The sequence below is a fragment of the Camelina sativa genome, chromosome 1 (genome assembly GCF_030686135.1).
Source record: "Camelina sativa cultivar CO46 ecotype springtype chromosome 1, ASM3068613v1".
Lineage (NCBI taxonomy): Eukaryota > Viridiplantae > Streptophyta > Magnoliopsida > Brassicales > Brassicaceae > Camelina > Camelina sativa.
The window spans coordinates 7367470-7386559 of NC_141880.1; the positions used below are offsets into that span (position 1 = coordinate 7367470).

At 38.3% G+C, this 19090-nt stretch overlaps 6 protein-coding genes across 7 annotated transcripts; 4 read left to right on the forward strand and 2 right to left on the reverse strand.

Annotated features, from left to right (window-relative positions):
• Positions 1-169: 169 nt before the first annotated feature.
• Positions 170-4609, reverse strand: LOC104782593 (putative 3,4-dihydroxy-2-butanone kinase). 2 transcript variants are annotated; one of them, XM_087453119.1, is made up of 19 exons: positions 4295-4609; positions 3766-3903; positions 3570-3682; positions 3438-3485; positions 3251-3322; positions 3087-3176; positions 2685-2858; positions 2504-2587; positions 2365-2420; positions 2067-2197; positions 1893-1985; positions 1746-1804; positions 1498-1641; positions 1368-1411; positions 1179-1262; positions 1029-1102; positions 830-942; positions 642-737; positions 170-556 (listed from the first exon to the last, which is right to left on the reverse strand). In XM_087453119.1, the coding sequence occupies exons 1-19, from the start codon at positions 4332-4334 to the stop codon at positions 428-430; spliced, it is 1782 nt and encodes a 593-aa protein (XP_087309245.1). In that variant the 5' UTR covers positions 4335-4609; the 3' UTR covers positions 170-427. The 2 variants fall into 2 exon arrangements, with proteins under 2 accessions (XP_087309245.1, XP_087309248.1); XM_087453122.1 differs by having other exon boundaries at positions 1371-1411; positions 4295-4551.
• A 1784-nt stretch (positions 4610-6393) lies between these two features.
• On the forward strand, positions 6394-8057 carry LOC104782611 (uncharacterized). Its single transcript, XM_010507592.3, has 4 exons — positions 6394-6742; positions 6915-6997; positions 7599-7654; positions 7740-8057. Exons 1-4 carry the CDS (start codon positions 6571-6573, stop codon positions 7816-7818), a joined length of 390 nt encoding a protein of 129 aa, XP_010505894.2. The 5' UTR covers positions 6394-6570; the 3' UTR covers positions 7819-8057.
• Positions 8058-8850: 793 nt separating this feature from the next.
• On the forward strand, positions 8851-10889 carry LOC104782620 (purple acid phosphatase 17). Its single transcript, XM_010507606.3, has 3 exons — positions 8851-9616; positions 9737-9893; positions 9989-10889. Exons 1-3 carry the CDS (start codon positions 9431-9433, stop codon positions 10642-10644), a joined length of 999 nt encoding a protein of 332 aa, XP_010505908.1. The 5' UTR covers positions 8851-9430; the 3' UTR covers positions 10645-10889.
• Positions 10790-12863, reverse strand: LOC104782624 (UV-B-induced protein At3g17800, chloroplastic-like). The gene is made up of 3 exons (XM_010507618.2): positions 12430-12863; positions 11994-12283; positions 10790-11714 (listed from the first exon to the last, which is right to left on the reverse strand). Exons 1-3 carry the CDS (start codon positions 12568-12570, stop codon positions 10916-10918), a joined length of 1230 nt encoding a protein of 409 aa, XP_010505920.1. The 5' UTR covers positions 12571-12863; the 3' UTR covers positions 10790-10915.
• A 233-nt stretch (positions 12864-13096) lies between these two features.
• LOC104782634 (dihydropyrimidine dehydrogenase (NADP(+)), chloroplastic) lies at positions 13097-16115 on the forward strand. Its single transcript, XM_010507628.3, has 7 exons — positions 13097-14195; positions 14404-14667; positions 14761-14931; positions 15021-15133; positions 15227-15413; positions 15499-15608; positions 15695-16115. Exons 1-7 carry the CDS (start codon positions 13911-13913, stop codon positions 15849-15851), a joined length of 1287 nt encoding a protein of 428 aa, XP_010505930.1. The 5' UTR covers positions 13097-13910; the 3' UTR covers positions 15852-16115.
• A 476-nt stretch (positions 16116-16591) lies between these two features.
• Positions 16592-17633, forward strand: LOC147949636 (uncharacterized). The gene is made up of 3 exons (XM_087509766.1): positions 16592-16999; positions 17150-17392; positions 17613-17633. The coding sequence occupies exons 1-3, from the start codon at positions 16592-16594 to the stop codon at positions 17631-17633; spliced, it is 672 nt and encodes a 223-aa protein (XP_087365892.1).
• The last annotated feature ends 1457 nt before the right edge of the window (positions 17634-19090 follow it).

Here is a 19090-nt window from a genome sequence, read left to right on the forward strand (position 1 = left end):
TGTTGATAGAGCAATAAGGATCTACAAAGATACAACTATATCAATATCGATTCATGTTTATCAGTTTATCTCCTATGTTGAGATATATATGTATATATATATATATATATATATATTAATATATTTATTGAGATATTTGAGAATCTAGAAAGATGCTAATCATATGGAATAGACAAGAAACATTTTTCTTTCTCATAGCCATTTAAGAATTCAATACCAACAATACAGTCTCGTTCTCTCGGGAAGTCAAAACTCTCACAGTATTACGCACCACCAAAAAAAAATTGCATAAACGGAGAGCGCCCTCACAGAGTCAAAAATCTTAAACGGTACATACACGAGAGCCAATAGTGCTCATAAAGCCTCTCTCACCGAAATCCCAATTCATATATCCGGGGAATAAAGGAAGAAACTTCAGGGAGGGGGATCATGATGAGCTTTGATACTGCTCCTTCACAGCTCTTGCTGCGGCACTGTACCATCCTGCTGCAGCCATTGCACCTGGATCTGGAACCGTTGCAAGAATCTCCGCAGATACATAGCTTGATCTCCCAGCCTGTATTACACAATCTCATCCGTCATCTCAATATGAAAACCACTTAACATAACAAAAGCAGACTGAAACAGTAAGCTAAACTCACCTGTGCTTGCATCTGTATGGTTGATTCCGCTCCTGCAGTTGCTGCTTCAGCAGACAGAATGAAAGCCGATATTGGATCCTCTCCTGCGCTCAGCTTCTGTTCTTATCAAAAACAAAAACTCATTACTACTTGCAAGCTGCAATATTCAAATCTTCAGTATAAAAATAAAATAAGCCGCTCTTTGTCACCTCCTCAAGAACTTGTGAAGCCGGAATGAGAGCATCTAGCATTGTTCGGTAGCCTGCAGTTGCTCCACCATATTTGCTGACTGAAGTAATTGATGACCTGATTGCTTCAGACCCTGATTCAAAATAATGTTAAACTGTCAAAACAAGCATGTGCCATATAAAATACTAACTAACCACATACAAGCAAGCATGATCTCACAATGTTTGGCTGTGACTTCTGACTGAGCGTTAGCTTTTAGCTCCGCGTATGCTGCCTTGCAGAGGAGATGGTAACTGTTTCACAAGAGAACCCATAATGTCACTTTACTTTACTATAACAATGACAATGTGAAATAATTTCAAGAGTTACATTATTCCGCTTGTCCCCCCCATAGCTCTTTTGATTGATGAACCAATCTCATTCACTGTTTCTGCAGCATCATTCAGTGGATAACTAGTAACAAAAAGAGACATGGTTCAAAGTTTTGTCAACAATCTCTGTGAAGAACTCAACATATAGAGAGGTTATGAGGGAGTAAAAGTAACAAAAATGACTCACTACTTTTTCATGTCCTCCAGAATAGCTGTTGCTCCCCTGTACATCTACACAATTGATGCAGGCAAATTTAAGATAATATTAAATGAACAAAATATAAGTATGCATGGCAATATCTGCAAATAAAACTTACTGTCGATCCACAATCACCATCGCCTACTTTTGCATCCCATTCATTCAGACTATCCTTTAGACTGATGATCACAGTTGCTGCTGCTTGAATGGCTGCCTCAAGGATTCGACCTTCTTTACTCAGCTCTTGAGGTCGGTTATGAGACTGATATTAACAAATTTTCATGAAATTACCAAAAACATCTGTCACTAACCCTCGAAACCTCTAAACAACGTATCTTCATCAAACTTGTAAATTGTAATGCATACCTCGGCTATTGATCGAGAAGGAGGAACAGGAACATGAATCTTCGCTGGTGGCCGGTTGCCTGCAATGTAGCACAAAATCTTTGTATCTAAGACTATACTCCAAGGAAATAAATCATGGAAATAGGAAACAGCTTAAATCTCACGGACCATCAGTGCCCACGGGCCAATTTGGAGCCCTGGTTGGAGCATCTAATCGGTCTAAAATCGACTGGTCAGCCTTCATGATTGAAATCGAGAATCCTGGGAAAGGAAGCATCGTCAGAGTAACAACAGAAGTATGTATCACTTAACAAAATGAAAAAAAAATCTACAGAACCTCACCTGCCATATCAAGAGAAGTCATAAAAAAGCCTGTATACACCCTATCAACGGCAAGTCCAAATTCCAACTGCAGTTTAGGGACTGCTTTTCCAGCAGCAATCATAAGTTCCATTAAAGGGGTGCCTCCCAAACTGCAAAATTGAGGAGCAACTAAGTTCTCCGCTAACAACCATATACACAGAAATCACCATCTAGTTCAACAAATTTGATATCACAGCAGCAGCATTTGGTCCAGCTAAAATAATGGAGTAATAGACAGATACCAATTTATATAGAAAGTACATCGACAGGGGCTTACCCATTAACCATGAGAACCACTCTATTACCACGAGTAATTGGAACATAATTGGTCTCCTGCAGATATGAAAGAATAATCAGATCTCTTTGACTATGGAAACAATAAAGTACCATAAAGATAGCACAAATTAAGTACATACAGGATTAAGTATCTGCTGAAGAACATGGGAAACCACCACATCCACTGGTTGAATGTCAACCACAGCAGCACCAGGTTCTCCATGCTGAAAGACAGATTGAATTGAAATGTCACCATATGAACCAAAACAATGAAGAAAGTGAATTTGTGTGCAAACTCGAAAATACAACAAAGTAACATACAATTCCAAGCCCGAGTTCCATCTTCTCTTCGCCAAGACGATCAGATGTAACCTGTCCAGGAAGCGTACAGACGGATAAAGCAACACCCATGGTACCAACCATCTCTGACGCACATTTTGCCTCAGCCGCAACTTTTTCTAGAGAAAGACCAGCCTCTGCTGCTGCACCCGCAACCTGTCCTTAGCAGAAGCAAATAAAATAAACTGATGCTTTAAGCTTTATATTCAGAAATTCGTTTTGATTCTAAGCTCGTGAAAACAAAACAAACAAATCAATATATAGCAGCCCAAGGCCTCAGACATCACAATTTGAACAAAAACAATATCGACGAGCAGCAATGGCATACTAAACAAACTGGTTTAGAGTGTGATAAAGAAAAAGGATGGAAAGGGAGAGAGAAACCTTATGGACAAGAACTGTTCCTGCTAACCCTCTGCGCCCGGCGATACCACGTGGAGGGGGTAATGCGCAATCCTCTCCAACAATTACCGTCTACAAAACAGATCATGTCATTCTGTCTAGCAAACGCTCTCAAGTATGAAAAGGTAATAACGAGCATGTATTACCTCAACTTTGTAACCTTCAGATTTCGCTTGCTCAGCAGCCAAACCAAAGTTCAAGCGATCACCAGTATAATTCTACCAAGAGAGTTGATGAGGAAACTAAATTAATCAAAAACACAAAGAAAAGATTCTATAGTTCCTCGCAACAATAGAACTGTATGAATGGGGCTCTCTTTCCCACTCTAACTACCTTGACAATCAGTAGACATCCCTCAGTACCAGTTACAGCTCGAATTCCCTGGAATTGGGCAAACATTCATTTATCATTAAAATCGAAATAAACAGAAGAGAAAAGACGGAAAACCCCATCTGGAATACTCACAGCAAGGATGGAATCAACTGGTGGGGAGGCAAAGACATCTCCGCAGATAGCCGCTGTGAGCATACCTTCTCCAACGTAACCAGCATGTGCAGGCTCATGCCCACTGCCTCCACCTGCATATAATAGTAGCATTGCTTAAGAGACTTTCAAAATCCTAAACCAAAACACATAATATCTCCGGTGACAAAACTCCCACCTGATATAACGGCAACCTTGTCGTACTTTTCAGCGGAGACATCAGCTCGTATAACCACCTTAACCTCAGGGAAACCATCCAAATACTGAAGTCCATGATAAGTTTCAACGAGACCCTCAATGAACTCAGTTACAACATCTGCAAAAAGGAAACCATTCTTTATTCAATTCTCTTACTGCAAAAAAGTTCCAAACCGCTAGTTCTATACCCTAAACCATGGAAATAAAGACATCGTGCTGACCATGCAACGAACACAAGGGGTGACGGAGTAGCATTTCAAGGATCGCGAAACAAAATCAGGGGGGTGAATGTGGTAAAATCGACCAAGGCGAATTTTATAAGCAAGAAATCGCAAATAGGTAACACAACAATCGGGAAAGATAACATAGGTCAACAGTTCACAATTCTCATCGACCTAAATCTACGCCGGAGAAAGAAACAACGACACCGAACAGAGCAGAGGATGCGACGAAAAGATAAACGGCAAGAAAGAAAAGAAAAAGAATAACGAAGAAAGAAGAGCACGAACCGTTGGGGTTGTTGATGAATTTCTTGGCCGCGAACACCATAATTGCGAAGTTATGAAGCGATCAGAAACAGAGAATCGGAGAAGCTCGCATGTAAGAGGAGAGTATTGTAGAAGAAGGTTTAAGCCAATCCGGAGAAATGAGAGAGAAAGAGTGAACAACAACAACAACAACAGCAACGCGTGAGAGAGAAAGTAAGAAGAAAAGCAAAGAAGAAGAGAGACGCAAATGGGTGAGTTTGTTCCGTACGAGAAAACCCAAAGTTAAAATTATACTAAATGAATAAAATTAATATGGGTCAGGCCCAATTTAAAAGTGGATAAGATTATAGATTACGACGAAAGTTTGTAATATTATTATTTATTAGAATAGATTTAAATTACCTAATTAGACTCTAAATGGTCACTGTGTGCTGAACACGTGACACGAATACGTTGTCGTGAGCCACGCGCGCGCCTTGGTCCCAGTAATCGCGCTTAGCCGTCTCGCTGCGTGTTTGTTTTGTATTGGAACTGGATGATATAAATTATAAAATGTGTAATTTTTTTTATTTAACAAGAAAAAAATATGGATTTGCTTAGAATTTGTATTAGATTAATCCTATTAAGTTTTTATGATATTTCTAAAACCTTTCTTTTTGTTACAAAAAAAGTTTGAAGTCAATTTTATGGTTGGTTGAATTTTTTTATTTGCTTTAATTTTGATGTGATTTTTCATTTACCTCTATTTTCATGGTTTCCTTTTTCTCTATTTTATTATGAAATTATTTTTTCTTTATGAATTTACAATCAAGTCTTATCCAAAAACTAACTTTTTATATCGTTGATTTGACCGAAAAAAAAATACACAGAAAACTATTTTTTCATGTCCATTCATTCTTGAAAAAAAAAAATATATATTATATTTTGGTATTTTAGAACTTATCCTAAGAATAACTATCGGACATATTCTACATTAGTTTTTCTCGTTTCTAGTTTATTCTTATGATTCTGTATTTTAAATTGTCTTAATTAACGTAACATGTTAACCCAAACAAAAAAAAGTGTCGTAATATTTTTCAACTTTATAATCATCAATACTTAAGTTCTACAAGTAACCTTATCTAAATGTATTTTTTTTATACAATTATATGTTGCCATGTCCCATGTAGGTATGAAGATTTGGAAATCTATTTGAACATTTGTCCAAATCTAATGGAACATTATCTTTCTATTTTTTTTTTTTTTTTTTGGCTCAAACATCAACTTTTCATTTACCAAATCAAAGTTACAACCAAATCAAAGACACATTACATTCACCTCCATAGACTTGAAACAAAACAAATGCAATGGTTGATCAAGTACAACCCTGGAACACAAGGCGGATCCAACGCTACCCAATCGAGAACCATTGCATTTTTTAACCACAATGAGATAGATAACACTCCACGACTCAGAGTGAAATCATCTCCTAAACCACCTAAATTGACCCAATGACACGAAAACAAATACTAACACAGAGAAGGCCTAAGCTACTACTAGACATGGCTAAGAGTCGACGCTGTTCTCCAACATCTGTATCAGAGCCTTCACCGGCGACCTCCACCCAACGGATCTTCGCTTCACACACCGAGGAATCGTCGGATCCACCATCTTCGAAATGCACCCAGCCGACGGTGACAACAGAGCAAGAGACGGGAGACTGAAAAGGAACTACAAAAAAAAGAAAACTATTCGGGACGGAGCCCTCTCCAGCGCTGGAAGGGCAACCAGAGAGGCGGATCGAAGTTGACGGCGGCTCTCTCTCTCGGCGATTTTAGGGTTTTATCCATACATTATCCTTCCTATTTTATTACATCGAGATTTATTTCATTAATAAGATAAGATAATCTTTAATTAAGTCAAACAAAATTAAATTTAAGAGCACTCATGATAGAAACTCTTTTGCCGGCCATGAAAAAAAATTGGAAGTGTAGGATATGCCCAAGAAATAATTAAATACCGAAAAAATCGAACCAAACAGTATAAACCATAGTGAACCGGAAGTTAATGTGTGGGTCTCTCTCTACCAATGCAGTCACTCACTAACATATTGGGCCATAAAAGGCCCATCAATTAAAAATGTCGAGAAGAAAAAAAAAAACAAAATCAATACCGGCCGGCACACGGACACGGCGTCGATAGATATACGTGTCGGACGCACGAAGAATCACAGATCATAATCACTCTTTCAATTTCACACGGAAGAAGAGGATCTTAAAAAAAAACAGAGCGAAAGAGAGATCTTGAAGAAGAAGACAATGGCATTGCAATGGCTGATTCTGTCGTACGTGGTTGCCGCCGAGGTCGCCATCGCCGTCATCTTGACTCTCCCTTACCCAATGCTCCTGAAGAAACGCATCGTATCACTTGTCTCGCTCATACTCAATCCCGCCGCCTCCGTCGTCGCCTTCTCTGGATTTCAGCTCCTCGGTAATCGCCCTCTCTGGCTCGTAGTCCGTAGATCATCTGTATATTAACTTTATTCTTGTTCAGGATCGATACAGTTTTTACCATTAGGGTTTCGAGTTGGGAGTGAATTGGTATCTATAGTTTTGGTTTGTTTTGGCAATTACTCATGTGAATTGTCTGTGTTACTTGTCAGATATATACTGGAAGAATGAGCATAGGCTAATGTGCTCATCTGAGGTTTGCACTACTACAGAGCGTGATCGCTACGAGAAATCTGTAAGTTCATCATCATCTATAGAACTTATGATCGTGCCTTCACTATTGGTATTAGAATCGAAGCTTATTTTAGTTCATACTGATACTTCTTCGTGTATATGTCTTCTTTGATGAAGTTTATAATAATGTAGAATCATCCGATGATCGAGTTTAGTTGATAGTTTAGTTGAATTAAGTATAGGATGTCTCAGTAATGAAAAAAAATGAGTTCTCAGTAGCACTACCAATTGCATATTTGGTCAGAGACTCGCAGGGTTAGTGCTACTGCTTAGTATTAATCTAAGGTCATGTCTATAAGAAGCTACATTTTTATGCGAGGAATCTTATATTGGTGGAAACATCCAGATATATTTTCTTTGAAAGATTTGTCAGAATAAATCTAGTAGTGCCGTATTCTTTTTATGCCCTGTTCTTCTGAATATGTTGATGAGAGTTCAACATTTATCTGAGCCTTTTCAGTTTGCGCTTGAATTGATTTTTACAGTGTAAACATCGAATTTGGGTTGTTCTATCTGTAACTTGCTACATTTAATTGGGCTTCAGTTATCCTAGCGGCGAAATGTCTAAGCTCAGCTTACTTACTGGTTTACTCGTGTTTCAGATCTATAAGGCTCAGAGGAATGTGGTTCTGTGTGCAGCTGGGATCCTTCTCTACTGGTACGTTATCAACTATCACACACTCCACACTTTATACTTGGCACTTATGTATGTATTTGACTGTTTCTCTCATATTCACTGACAGGTGCATCTTCCGCATCTGCAAGTACCACAAAGATCTTGAGCGTTTGGAGGAATTAGAGAAGAGATGCAAAGACGAGTAGAAGTCTCAAGTCTGAGAGTCTGGTTCTTCTGCTATAGTATCACCACGGCTTGTGAGTAGTCCAAACAAAACTGAAGGAGACCAGGATTGATTTATCTTGAGAATATCTTTGCGCAGACCCTTTTTATGTTTATTCCTTTTGCAACTTTTGGTTTACTTTCCGAGGAACAACAGGCTCTGTTTATTTCACGTCCAGAATTCACCTTTACAGATTAAAGTTGTTGCAAGAAACTTAGATCAGTACTTCGAGTAAAATTTGCAATTGTATGTGGATTGACTTGGGACTGCCCTGCGGCCCCTGCCAAAGCCAAGCTGAGGGACTCACCCTTTACTTGAGAATAAAGAGGGTCTGAGCTGAGCCCGACAGAGCAAACTTATTAAATCTGTTTGGTTTTGCGTTTTGGCTATAACTGCATGCTGGTCTTGCTGAATTCAGACTGAGCCGGCTGGAACACTATATCTAGACCGGTCTATAGAGCTGGAGCAGATCGGTTAAATGCCCATTAGAACTAGGAGGAAATATGTGTTTGAAAGTCTATATATGGAGGAGACCACCCAAAACAAGGAATAAACCCCATTATCGAACCAAACATGAAAGGATTCCAGAACCAACGGGAAATCAACTAGTCTCGTATTGACTATACCAAAACAACTGTTACCTATGGTTGGGGCATTATTTGTTACGCCCGGACTATTTTAACGTATTTTAAACTAAAAAATAAGGAAAAGTTAAACGATCTTAACAAAAGATTACACTAGTAGTATTAGTTTATTACAATGGAAGTGGAGAGTGTACAGTGAATTACTAAACTGTTAAGCTACGTGACGTGTCAATCTGTGAGAGGTATAAAACGGCGTTGTCCGCTGTTAGAACTTGTCGGAAAGTGAAGTATATGTGGTCCAATAGCAATTCCATCTCGTGACACAACCGGGTTCTACTAGAATTAAAATAATCAAAACCCAATCATGATTGAGCACATAATGTTTCCCCAAATATCCTTCTAATAGATAATAATAATTAAATTAATCATCTAGAATATTCAAAACCTTTTAAAAGTCCGCAAGCCACTTTTCAAATTTTCCCTGCTGCTAACTTTATAATTGTTATTGAAATTTTAAAACCACAACTTTGTTGTATTTTTTTTTACCAAGAATTCAAAACCTAAACTTAGGGTTTTATACTTGTAATTTTTTAGAATATAGATTTTACCACAAAACAAAACCAAAATCTCTGAGTCTATGAGAGATCCAAAAAAAAAGAAAAAGAAAAAATGAGAGGTGGATGTCAGAAATCGAGAGCGAAAGAAATAAAAAAGATGCGGCTACTGGTTGGGAATATCCTTCAGCATCTTTAACCGCACCTTTTTTTATGTTCTCTTTAATCTTTTTTCGGTTTAAAAAGCATCTTCTTCTCCCTCCTTCCTGCATCATCGTCTCCTTCACCACTCTCGTTTCTCTCTTCTTCTCATCTCAAATCCCCCCCCCTCTCTCTCTTTCTCTCCTATATACAGAGAGAGATCCACAAAAACTACCAAAGTACGTTTCCTCAAGCGTTACTTTTCGAATTTCCCCATATATAATATAATTGTGTGAGCCGTGAACAACAATTAATCATGGATTCTTGTCGATCGAGTCTGAGTTTGCTTATATTCTATATCTGCGCCATCCTCGTCGTGTTGTCGAACGGTGAGCTTCAAAGATTTATCGAGCCGGCCAAAAGCGACGGTTCCGTTAGTTTCCTAGTCATCGGAGATTGGGGTCGCCGTGGCTCCTTTAATCAGTCTGTCGTTGCCTATCAGGTTTTTTTTAGTCCCAACATTTATTAGTATCATTGCATATATGGAATATTCTAATATTATTCTCTCTCCTCGTACGGTGACGTGTTTAATTAAATCAATTCAATTAATTAATTTACGCAGATGGGAAGGGTTGGAGAGAAGATAGGTTTAGATTTCGTGGTCTCTACGGGAGACAACTTCTACGACAATGGTTTGTTCAGTGAACACGATCCAAATTTTGAACAGTCTTTCTCTAACATCTACACTGCTCCTAGTCTCCAGAAACAGTGGTACAGTGGTAATTATCAATCCTTAACATAATCCTAAAACCTTTTGATTCAAGTCTTTTTTGAATTTTGGTCTGAGTTTTCTCATCAAATGAAAATGATGCAGTTTTGGGGAACCATGACTATAGAGGTGACGCAGAAGCTCAGCTGAGCTCTGTTCTTCGTGAAATCGACAGCCGTTGGATCTGTCTCCGATCATTCGTGGTGGACGCAGAGTTAGTAGAGATGTTCTTCGTTGACACGACTCCTTTTGTGAAAGAATACTACACTGAAGCAGATGGTCACACATACGATTGGCGCGCGGTTCCTTCACGCAACTCTTATGTCAAAGCTCTCCTCGGTGATCTCGAAGTTTCTTTGAAGAGTTCTAAAGCGAGATGGAAGATTGTTGTTGGTCACCATGCAATGAGAAGCATTGGACACCACGGAGACACTAAAGAGCTCAACGAAGAGCTTCTTCCTCTTCTTAAAGAGAACGGTGTTGATCTCTACATGAACGGACACGACCATTGTCTTCAACATATCAGTGATGAAGACAGTCCTATTCAGTTTCTAACTAGCGGTGCTGGATCCAAGGCTTGGAGAGGAGATATTGACCCGGTGACCAACAATCCCAAGTCTTTGAAATTCTATTACGATGGTCAAGGGTTCATGTCCGCTCGGTTCACTCACTCAGACGCAGAGATTGTCTTCTACGATGTCTTTGGTGAGGTTTTGCACAAATTGGTTACTTCTAAACAACTTCTTCATTCCTCAGTTTGAAGTAAAAAAAAAAAATGCCTAATAAAATTGGCTTCATTGTAATTTTGTATCATATATTAAGTCCTATTGCCCAGGCTAGGTAGGCTTCCTGCTTAGTTTTAGCATCCCTACCATCTCTTAGCTTTAGCTTTATCCCATCACAATATCATATAAATGTACGATATTTTATCTCGGATTTTGATACAACTGTAATGATACCCTTAATGGGTTTCTTTTTATGTTACATAAGTTAGTCTATTGCATTACAGTCTATTGCATTACAGACCATTTTCTAGTTCAATACAAAGTGGTACCTTGCATCCACATGGCTCTCTACGTCCCAGAGGAACGATCCGAAAGTCACAGCCTCCAAGACGAGCCTCTTCATCCCACCAAAGCTGATATTTATCTGTTCGTCCTTGGATGAATCCACCGTGCCTTCCGGTGTTAATACGATATCAGGCTTACCAAACAACGCCTCTGTGTGCTTCTCAATGATCCGAACTGCTTCTCTTGATCTTATAGTGGCGTATCTCTGAAGCGTCTCTGCATCAAACGACATCACGTATGACCTTAACCGGGATGGTTTAATCTCGCTGCCAAAGCCCTTAGCGCTAACTCCGCCCGCAAATGCACCAACCTCTGGGTGAGACGATACAGCCGAAGGCCGCTCTGTTTGATCAACGCTTGTTTTATTATCATCCAACCCACCTGGAAGAATCTTCATGGTTTTCTCAAGCTGAAACCTTTGGTCCACCCTCTTCAAGAAATATCCATACATGACAGAAGCAGCATAAACTTGTCCAACTCTGAGCTTGCTTATCTGTGCAACAGAGGCCAGATCACCCATTCTGCTTCCAAGAATCAGTGCTAGATGGTTGTGAATCATCTCGTACATCTCGGGAGAGTGAAGTTGCTCAAGTTTATCTACTTTGGTCGGCCAAGTATCAACACGACCAGACGGACCAGAAGATGGGCTTACTGATGGTACAAGTGATACGTTAGCTTCCATGAACTTTTGAACCACCAATGCGTACAAAATCTCTTCCAACGTCCTTCTTCTCTCGTTTTCCTTCAACTCTGCAATCCTCCTACAAGCCGGAAAACAATTCCCATAATCAAACTCGTATTCAAATCCAAAGCTTTGTGTGTCTTAGCACTAGGTCACAACCATACTGCTAGTTACTAAATTGTCCATTGTAACGATATCATGACTATTCAAATTCGTTATGGTATATATATCTACAAACGCAGCAAAGCTCACAAAACATCTCTTTCACTAACGACCTCACGCAAGGTTTATTATCAAGATCAATGGAAGTTGTCAAGAAATCAGTTCAAAATAGTGTTCACAGATTGTTGTAACAAACCTGTAAAGAACGATGTCGGTTCCAGGAACGGAAGAAGCATCTTTGTTCTGTCCCTCAGAGTCCCGATCAGTTTGGAGCTGCTCAAGCTGCTGTTCAACAGCTGCAGGCACAAGATGAGGATGGCTCAACAAAATCTGAGACAGAAACTGACCAGCAGGCGACTCCAGCTGAAGCGGTGCGATCGGTTTGGGTGAAGCACCAGAGGAAGCATCACTAGACGCTGAAGAAGCTCTAACCACAAAATTTCTCCGAGTTTTAGCAGTCGTTGTTAAGCTTTGCAACGCGTTTTGCTGCAAATAGATAAAACCAACATTTAAAAAAATCACCAAGAAGATAAAAAGCCCTTAAAATATTTCAGGTTCACAAATCAGATTTGAACACAACCGGATCAGAATATTTGGTTAATTCAATCAAGAAGAAGAGATTTGAGACATACCCTGAAACGAAGTCGAAGTCTTGAACCAGAACGCGTGAACCCAGGGCCACTGGCGGTAAGGAACATAGATCCAGAACCGTTGTCGGAAGTTCTAGGTGGTAAGACGGGAGAGCGAACCAAACTCGCCGTCACGGCATCCATATCTTATCTCTGAGAGTAGAAAAGAAGAGAAGGTTTAAGTTTGGTCGGACCGTCGGAGATAAAAAGAAACTCTAGAAGAGCTTTGAGAGAGAGAAAAGTAGTAAAAAATGGCGATCGATTGATATTACTGGTAAACAGACTTTGTTTGGTTGGTTTAGTTCTTTGACAAAAATGATGAGAGACGGGTTCGATTATTTATATCATAAAATGAAAATAATTCTCAAACAATTATATTATTCGCTTACATATTTTTGTGACCATGGAAATTTATATGATGAGGTCGTGGTCATTGTGTGTCCTTCCTTGTACAATAACGATATTATTGTATAAAATCGAATAAATAATTCTTTTTGTAGTGTCATTTAGAGATTTGAACATGACAATATCTATATATCTAAAAAACCTGCACTAGAAAGTTCGAATGAAAAAATAATTCAAGTCATATAACTCTAAACCACATTTGTATTTCGTATTTTTGTGCAATCAAGAATTTCTTATAAATTATAGGGTGAGACTTTAATATGGTGAAGCTTAAATCATGTTTTCCACATCCACTAGGTTTTTAGTTTTTATCTTTTTTTTTTACTACTTTGCGCAAACTAAACGAGAAAAGTACTGTACTAGTCAAAATAAACAAAGGAAGAGAAACGATGAGAGCCACCAACTGCTGTTGTGTCCATTCCCACTTACACGTATTACTATTATTACGTTTTGTTTTGTTTTGTTTTGTGACGCATGGGCTATTTTACCCCCACGGCCACTAGGGCCCAAATAACTCATTCCTCTAGAAACAACCTTAGCCTCACGGTCGATTCCGTTACGTGTTTGCAATTTCCACGTCTTTTTTTTATTCTTTTCAGTCGGCGTATAAATTGAGTAATCTTTTTTTTAAGAAAATTTGTTGGTAATTGATAGAGATAGAAACAGAGAATCTTAAGTTTTATCCACTCCGTTGAACAAGATATAAGATAGAGAATAAAAAATTTAATTGTTAAATACGAATGATTAAAACTAGATTAATGGCTTTTTAAAATCTTACGGAAGATGGGTCTATTATTATTTTGGGTGATCAATTAATTTTTAGGAACTTACGTTACAAACTTGCAATTATTTTCACGTGGCATGAGTTGAAGAACCGACCAATTATTACAAGACACTCTTCTTCTTCTCTCTCTATCTTCTTCTTTACCTGGTTCGATTTGATCAAACAACTCACACATTTCCAAATCCTCCTAACACTCTCTTGCGTGTCATCTTCTCTCTCTCTCTTTTATAATTCTTTGAGTTTTCACGTCTCAAGTTTGATAACTTCTTGAATTCTCCTGATTGATCTGTAAACCATGGCTTCCATGAGTTTCGCCTTGAACCGTTTCTCTGGTCTCGCCTTTAAAACCAGCTTATCAGCTGAATTCGATCCTTCTTCAACTCGCCGGAGTTTCCTACCTCAGACTAGAGTTGGTCTTAGGATCTCTTCCGCAGCCGAATCGGAGCCTGATCTCAGTGTCACTGTTAATGGCTTGAAAATGCCCAATCCTTTCGTGATCGGGTCTGGTCCACCGGGTACCAACTACACCGTCATGAAGCGAGCCTTTGATGAAGGTTGGGGAGCCGTCATCGCCAAAACTGTAAGCTCTCTTTCTCTTCAATCTGGTTTCCTTAGAAAATTGAGATTTGACTTTTGATGATGATTGAATCTGTTCTGCGTTGACTATATTGAGTTTTCTAGTTCTTGATTCTGCTAATCATAGTACCAAGAACAGAGGATTTAGGTTTGTTTGTGTATGATGATGATGATGATTGAGTTTGGTTTGAATCTGTGGTTGGATGATTTAGGTATCACTAGATGCATCCAAAGTTATCAACGTGACACCTCGATATGCCCGGCTACGAGTCGGATCAAATGGATCGGTCAAAGCAGATGTAATTGGGTGGCAGAACATAGAACTCATTAGTGACCGACCTCTCGAAACCATGCTCAAAGAGTTTAAGCAATTGAAAAAAGAGTACCCTGATCGGATCCTTATAGCTTCCGTCATGGAGGAATACAACAAAACTGCTTGGGAAGAGCTCATCGACCGTGTTGAGCAAACTGGTGTTGTGAGTTTCCCCCTCCCAAACTCAGATTCTTAAGTTTTTCTCCTCTTGTCTGATACATGTTGAAGAGACTGTTCTGGATACTTGTTTTTGTAGGATGCTTTAGAGATCAACTTTTCGTGTCCTCACGGTATGCCAGAGCGCAGAATGGGTGCTGCTGTTGGACAAGATTGTGCGCTTCTTGACGAGGTTTGCGGATGGATTAATGCTAAAGCTACAGTTCCTGTATGGGCTAAGATGACTCCTAATATTACTGACATAACAGAGGTGTGTGACATCTAAGTTAATCCAAAACCGTTATTGCTACTCTGTTTTGCTATGCTTTAACCATATTTTTTTTTGTAATCTTTAAATAGCCTGCTAGGGTATCTCTTAAGTCAGGCTGTGAAGGAATTGCAGCTATCAATACAATCATGAGTGTAATGGGAATTGATATGAAGACGCTGCGTCCTGAGCCATGCGTTGAAGGGTTAGCTATATATAGCATTCTTATAAACGTAAAAAAGTTTAGCAACTCTTGTAATACATAACAAGAAATGTTAATGTAGTTAGTGTTTTGCAGTTACTCAACTCCAGGAGGCTACTCTTATAAGGCTGTTCGCCCAATTGCGCTTGCGAAAGTTATGAGTATAGCCAAAATGATGAAATCTGAGTTCAGTGGGAATGATTACTCGCTTTCGGGTATTGGAGGTGTTGAAACTGGCTATGATGCGGCTGAATTCATTCTCCTCGGATCAAATACTGTACAGGTGACTATACTCAACACTCTCCTCACTTTTTATGTTTTTAAACTTTATTCCGTGAGAAGCTTAGTTTACTGCTTTTTGTTGGAAGGTATGCACTGGTGTGATGATGCACGGCTATGGTCATGTGAAAACCCTTTGCGCCGAGCTTCAAGATTTCATGAGACAGCACAACTTCTCTACGATAGAAGACTTCAGAGGGTATGAACAACTTTTCTTATAGGATTTTATATCCTTCTTTACCCTTGCTGAGCAGTTTTTGTCATGTTGTTTGTTGTTTGGCTTAGGCATTCGCTGCAGTACTTTACAACACACACAGACTTAGTTAAGAGACAAAAAGAAGCAGTTGAGCAGAGAAAAGCCGAGAAGAGAGGCTTGAAATCCGACAAAGATTGGACCGGAGATGGGTTCGTGAAGGAGACTGAGAGTATGGTTTCTAACTAAGGTACACTAGCCTGGTGAAGTGATGGTTAAAGCATAGCAAAACCACAAAGGCACTTCCTTTCAATTGTTTCAAAATCAACTCATTCATCTTGTATCCATAGCCACAGCGTTTGTTCGTTTAACTTGGCTTAATTTTTGGCCAATAATAAAAAAATATCATAGTCATAGAGACTCAAGCTTTAAAGATTGTACTGAGTCCGTGAAAGCGGTTAAAGGAATGATTTACTTAAACCAATAATGCTCCATGAAGCAAGATTTTTATTACGCTAGTGTAACTTTTTATAATATATATGTATATCAAGGGGTTTATAGCAATCTTGGAAAATAATAATTTAGAAAAAACACTCTTTTTATTTACCTTTAGGCTTGAAATCTATCAACAACATTTTCTTTGTTCTTGTCGTTGTGTACCATTCATCTTGTATCCATATATAGCAACTGGTCTTTAAGGGTGAGGGTAACCGAACTTTTAGAGGCTTCAACATGCTCAAAAGCAAACAACATCTGTTGAAAAACTTAGAGAAGCAGCACCCGCTTTGAAAGTAATGTTGTCACCAAAAATAATGCTCCGAGTTTTTTGACCCGGTGGATATACCGATTATTCGGAGTATTGCAGTCAGTAAAGTGTATAAACCGGACCAATTAGTATGGCATTTTACTAAGTCAGGGAAGTATTCGGTGAAATCAGGCTATCGGTTAGCCGGGAATTAATTGAGGATGTTGAATTTGGACCTACGTGTATGGCTCTTCGAGCTCAAGCTTGGAAACTTGAGGTTCCTCCAAAGGTACAACATTTATTTTGGCAGATCGCTTCCGGTACTCTTCCTGTATTGGAACGACTTGTGTATCGAGGTATTCGATGTGATACCCAGTGTAAAAGATGTGTCTCTGCGACCGAGTCCATTAACCATGCTCTTTTTGAGTGTCCTAGTTTGCGAAGTATATGGGAGCTGTCTAGTGCCTCGCTAGATCCGGACGGCTTTCCATATGCTTCAGTCTATGCGAATCTAGATTTAATTTATTGGCGGACGGCACCGAATTCGGGGATTTCTGATATCACTTCACGTCTATCCTGGCTACTTTGGTCAGTCTGGAAAGATAGGAATAAAAAGGTTTTTCAGGGAACAGAGGCAGAGCCGTTAGATATTGTAAGTCAGGCGATTAATTATAAATAGTTGTGGGATGATGTTAAATCTTTCACAGAGAGTTCTTTACAACCTCCGACTATTTTTGAGGACATGGAGTCCTCCCCCCGCTGTCAGATTGATGGTTCATGGAAAAGTTCGGATCCTTTCCAGGGTTTGGGGTGGTGGTTTTGCGATGGTGAGGATTTGACGATTCTTATGGGAGCTTGGAGTCAGCGACGTGGTCTTACGCCCTTACATGCGGAACTTCAAGCTTTGATCAGGGCTATGGAGTCTCTGATGGCGGCAGGGGTAGATTGTCAAGCATTTAAGATGGATTGTGCAGAGTTACTTGCGATGGTGCAGATGCCAGACGATTGGCCCGCTTTTTCGAACCTACTGGAGGATTTTTCTTTGGTCAGAGCATCTTTCCCTCTCTTCACCCTGCACAAGATCCCGCGCGAATCAAACATAAGGGCAGATTGTCTAACTCTTTCTTCAAGATCATTAATTTCTGAAACTTCTTTTGTAAACTCTTTCCCTCCGGTTTGGGCGACCAATCTTGGAGTTCTCTTTTAATTTATTAATGTTTAGTTGAAAATAATAATAATAATAATGCTCCAGTGACTTTCTTCAGTTGGATGGTTCTAATTCATGATTTTGGTCAAGGAATGGTACTTTTATATTTTAGCTCCTTGGTTCTTCTCCTACTAGATTATGACCCGCGGTACACCGCAGGATAAGTTTTTTCTTTAATTTTTTTTTATTAATATACTATTTTCATACTAATTTTGCTAATATACTTTTTTTTTTAATTTTAGTGATTTAATATATAAATTGTGGTATACCGCACAATAATTTTTCTTTACTACAATCTTAACTAAATAAGTTTGATTCGACATATTTTATATTGGTGTTGTTAAAACATTAAAATGAGGATTTAACCCATATTGAAATATCATATTACTCATAATTTATTTTTTAGTATTAGTAATTCAATCCTGTAATGTCATATAACATGTCATCTAATATAACTCGTTTGTGTAATTTTGAAAATTTAATATGTTTAAATATTTATAATTTTAAACTTTTTATTAAGTTTAGATATATTAGTTATAAATTATAAACTTCTTAAAATTTTATAATTTACGATATACAGTAAATTTACTATATATATATGTTGAACACACACTTTTTATATTAATTGAGTAATATATGTTTGTTTTAAAAAATCAAATTACAATATATGCACGAAAAATACACATTTTTATTAACTTTATGTATTATATGATGATTTGCTACATTTAAATTTTAAAATAAAAAAGATGATAGGCGAATAATTTTTTTAATCTCAAATAAATCTTCTAAATATCTATATTAATTATAGAACATTCTATATATATATGTATATTTAAAATATTTTAATTGTGTTTGGTTATAAAGATAGTAGAAAAGGTTAACTAAACGCATTAAATAACATTCAATGTAAAAACTTTCCAAAAAATATTTTTGAGCAAAAACTGCTGCAAAAATACTAGTATAGATGTCTGATCCGCACTCACATGGTGTCTTTGATATGGTCTAATTCGGAATTGATTTTAAATCGTATAATAGAATCGAGTAAATAGATAAGAAACTGAACGAACCCAAGTAAATTATTGGTTAATTTAATTCGACATGATTAATTAATGAGAAAAATGGGGAAGAAGAAAAAGGTAAAGAAATGTGCAAAGACTAGGCTTGAACCGTACATCACTTACAACCGAAGAAACGACTAATTCTACCAACTGATCCATAGTGAATATAACTACTACTTTCGCAAATTAGTTATATATAAATGCAATCGAATAAGATTCACCGGCATTAGAATGCGTTTCACGCTGCGCACCTTTTTCCTATATCTGGAGAGGTCGACGGAAGAGCGCGTCATGCGCCTTTGCCCAGGCGCGCTGGTCTGTTTTTCTATAATGCAAACCACTATAGAGATAGGAACGAATGAGATTTTCATTAAGCATGAATTTTGATCATTATACATATATTTTATATCAAACCAAAATAAAAGGTCAAGAAATAACAAGAACAACCTAGTGTTAACATGGAAATTTGGAAGCAAAC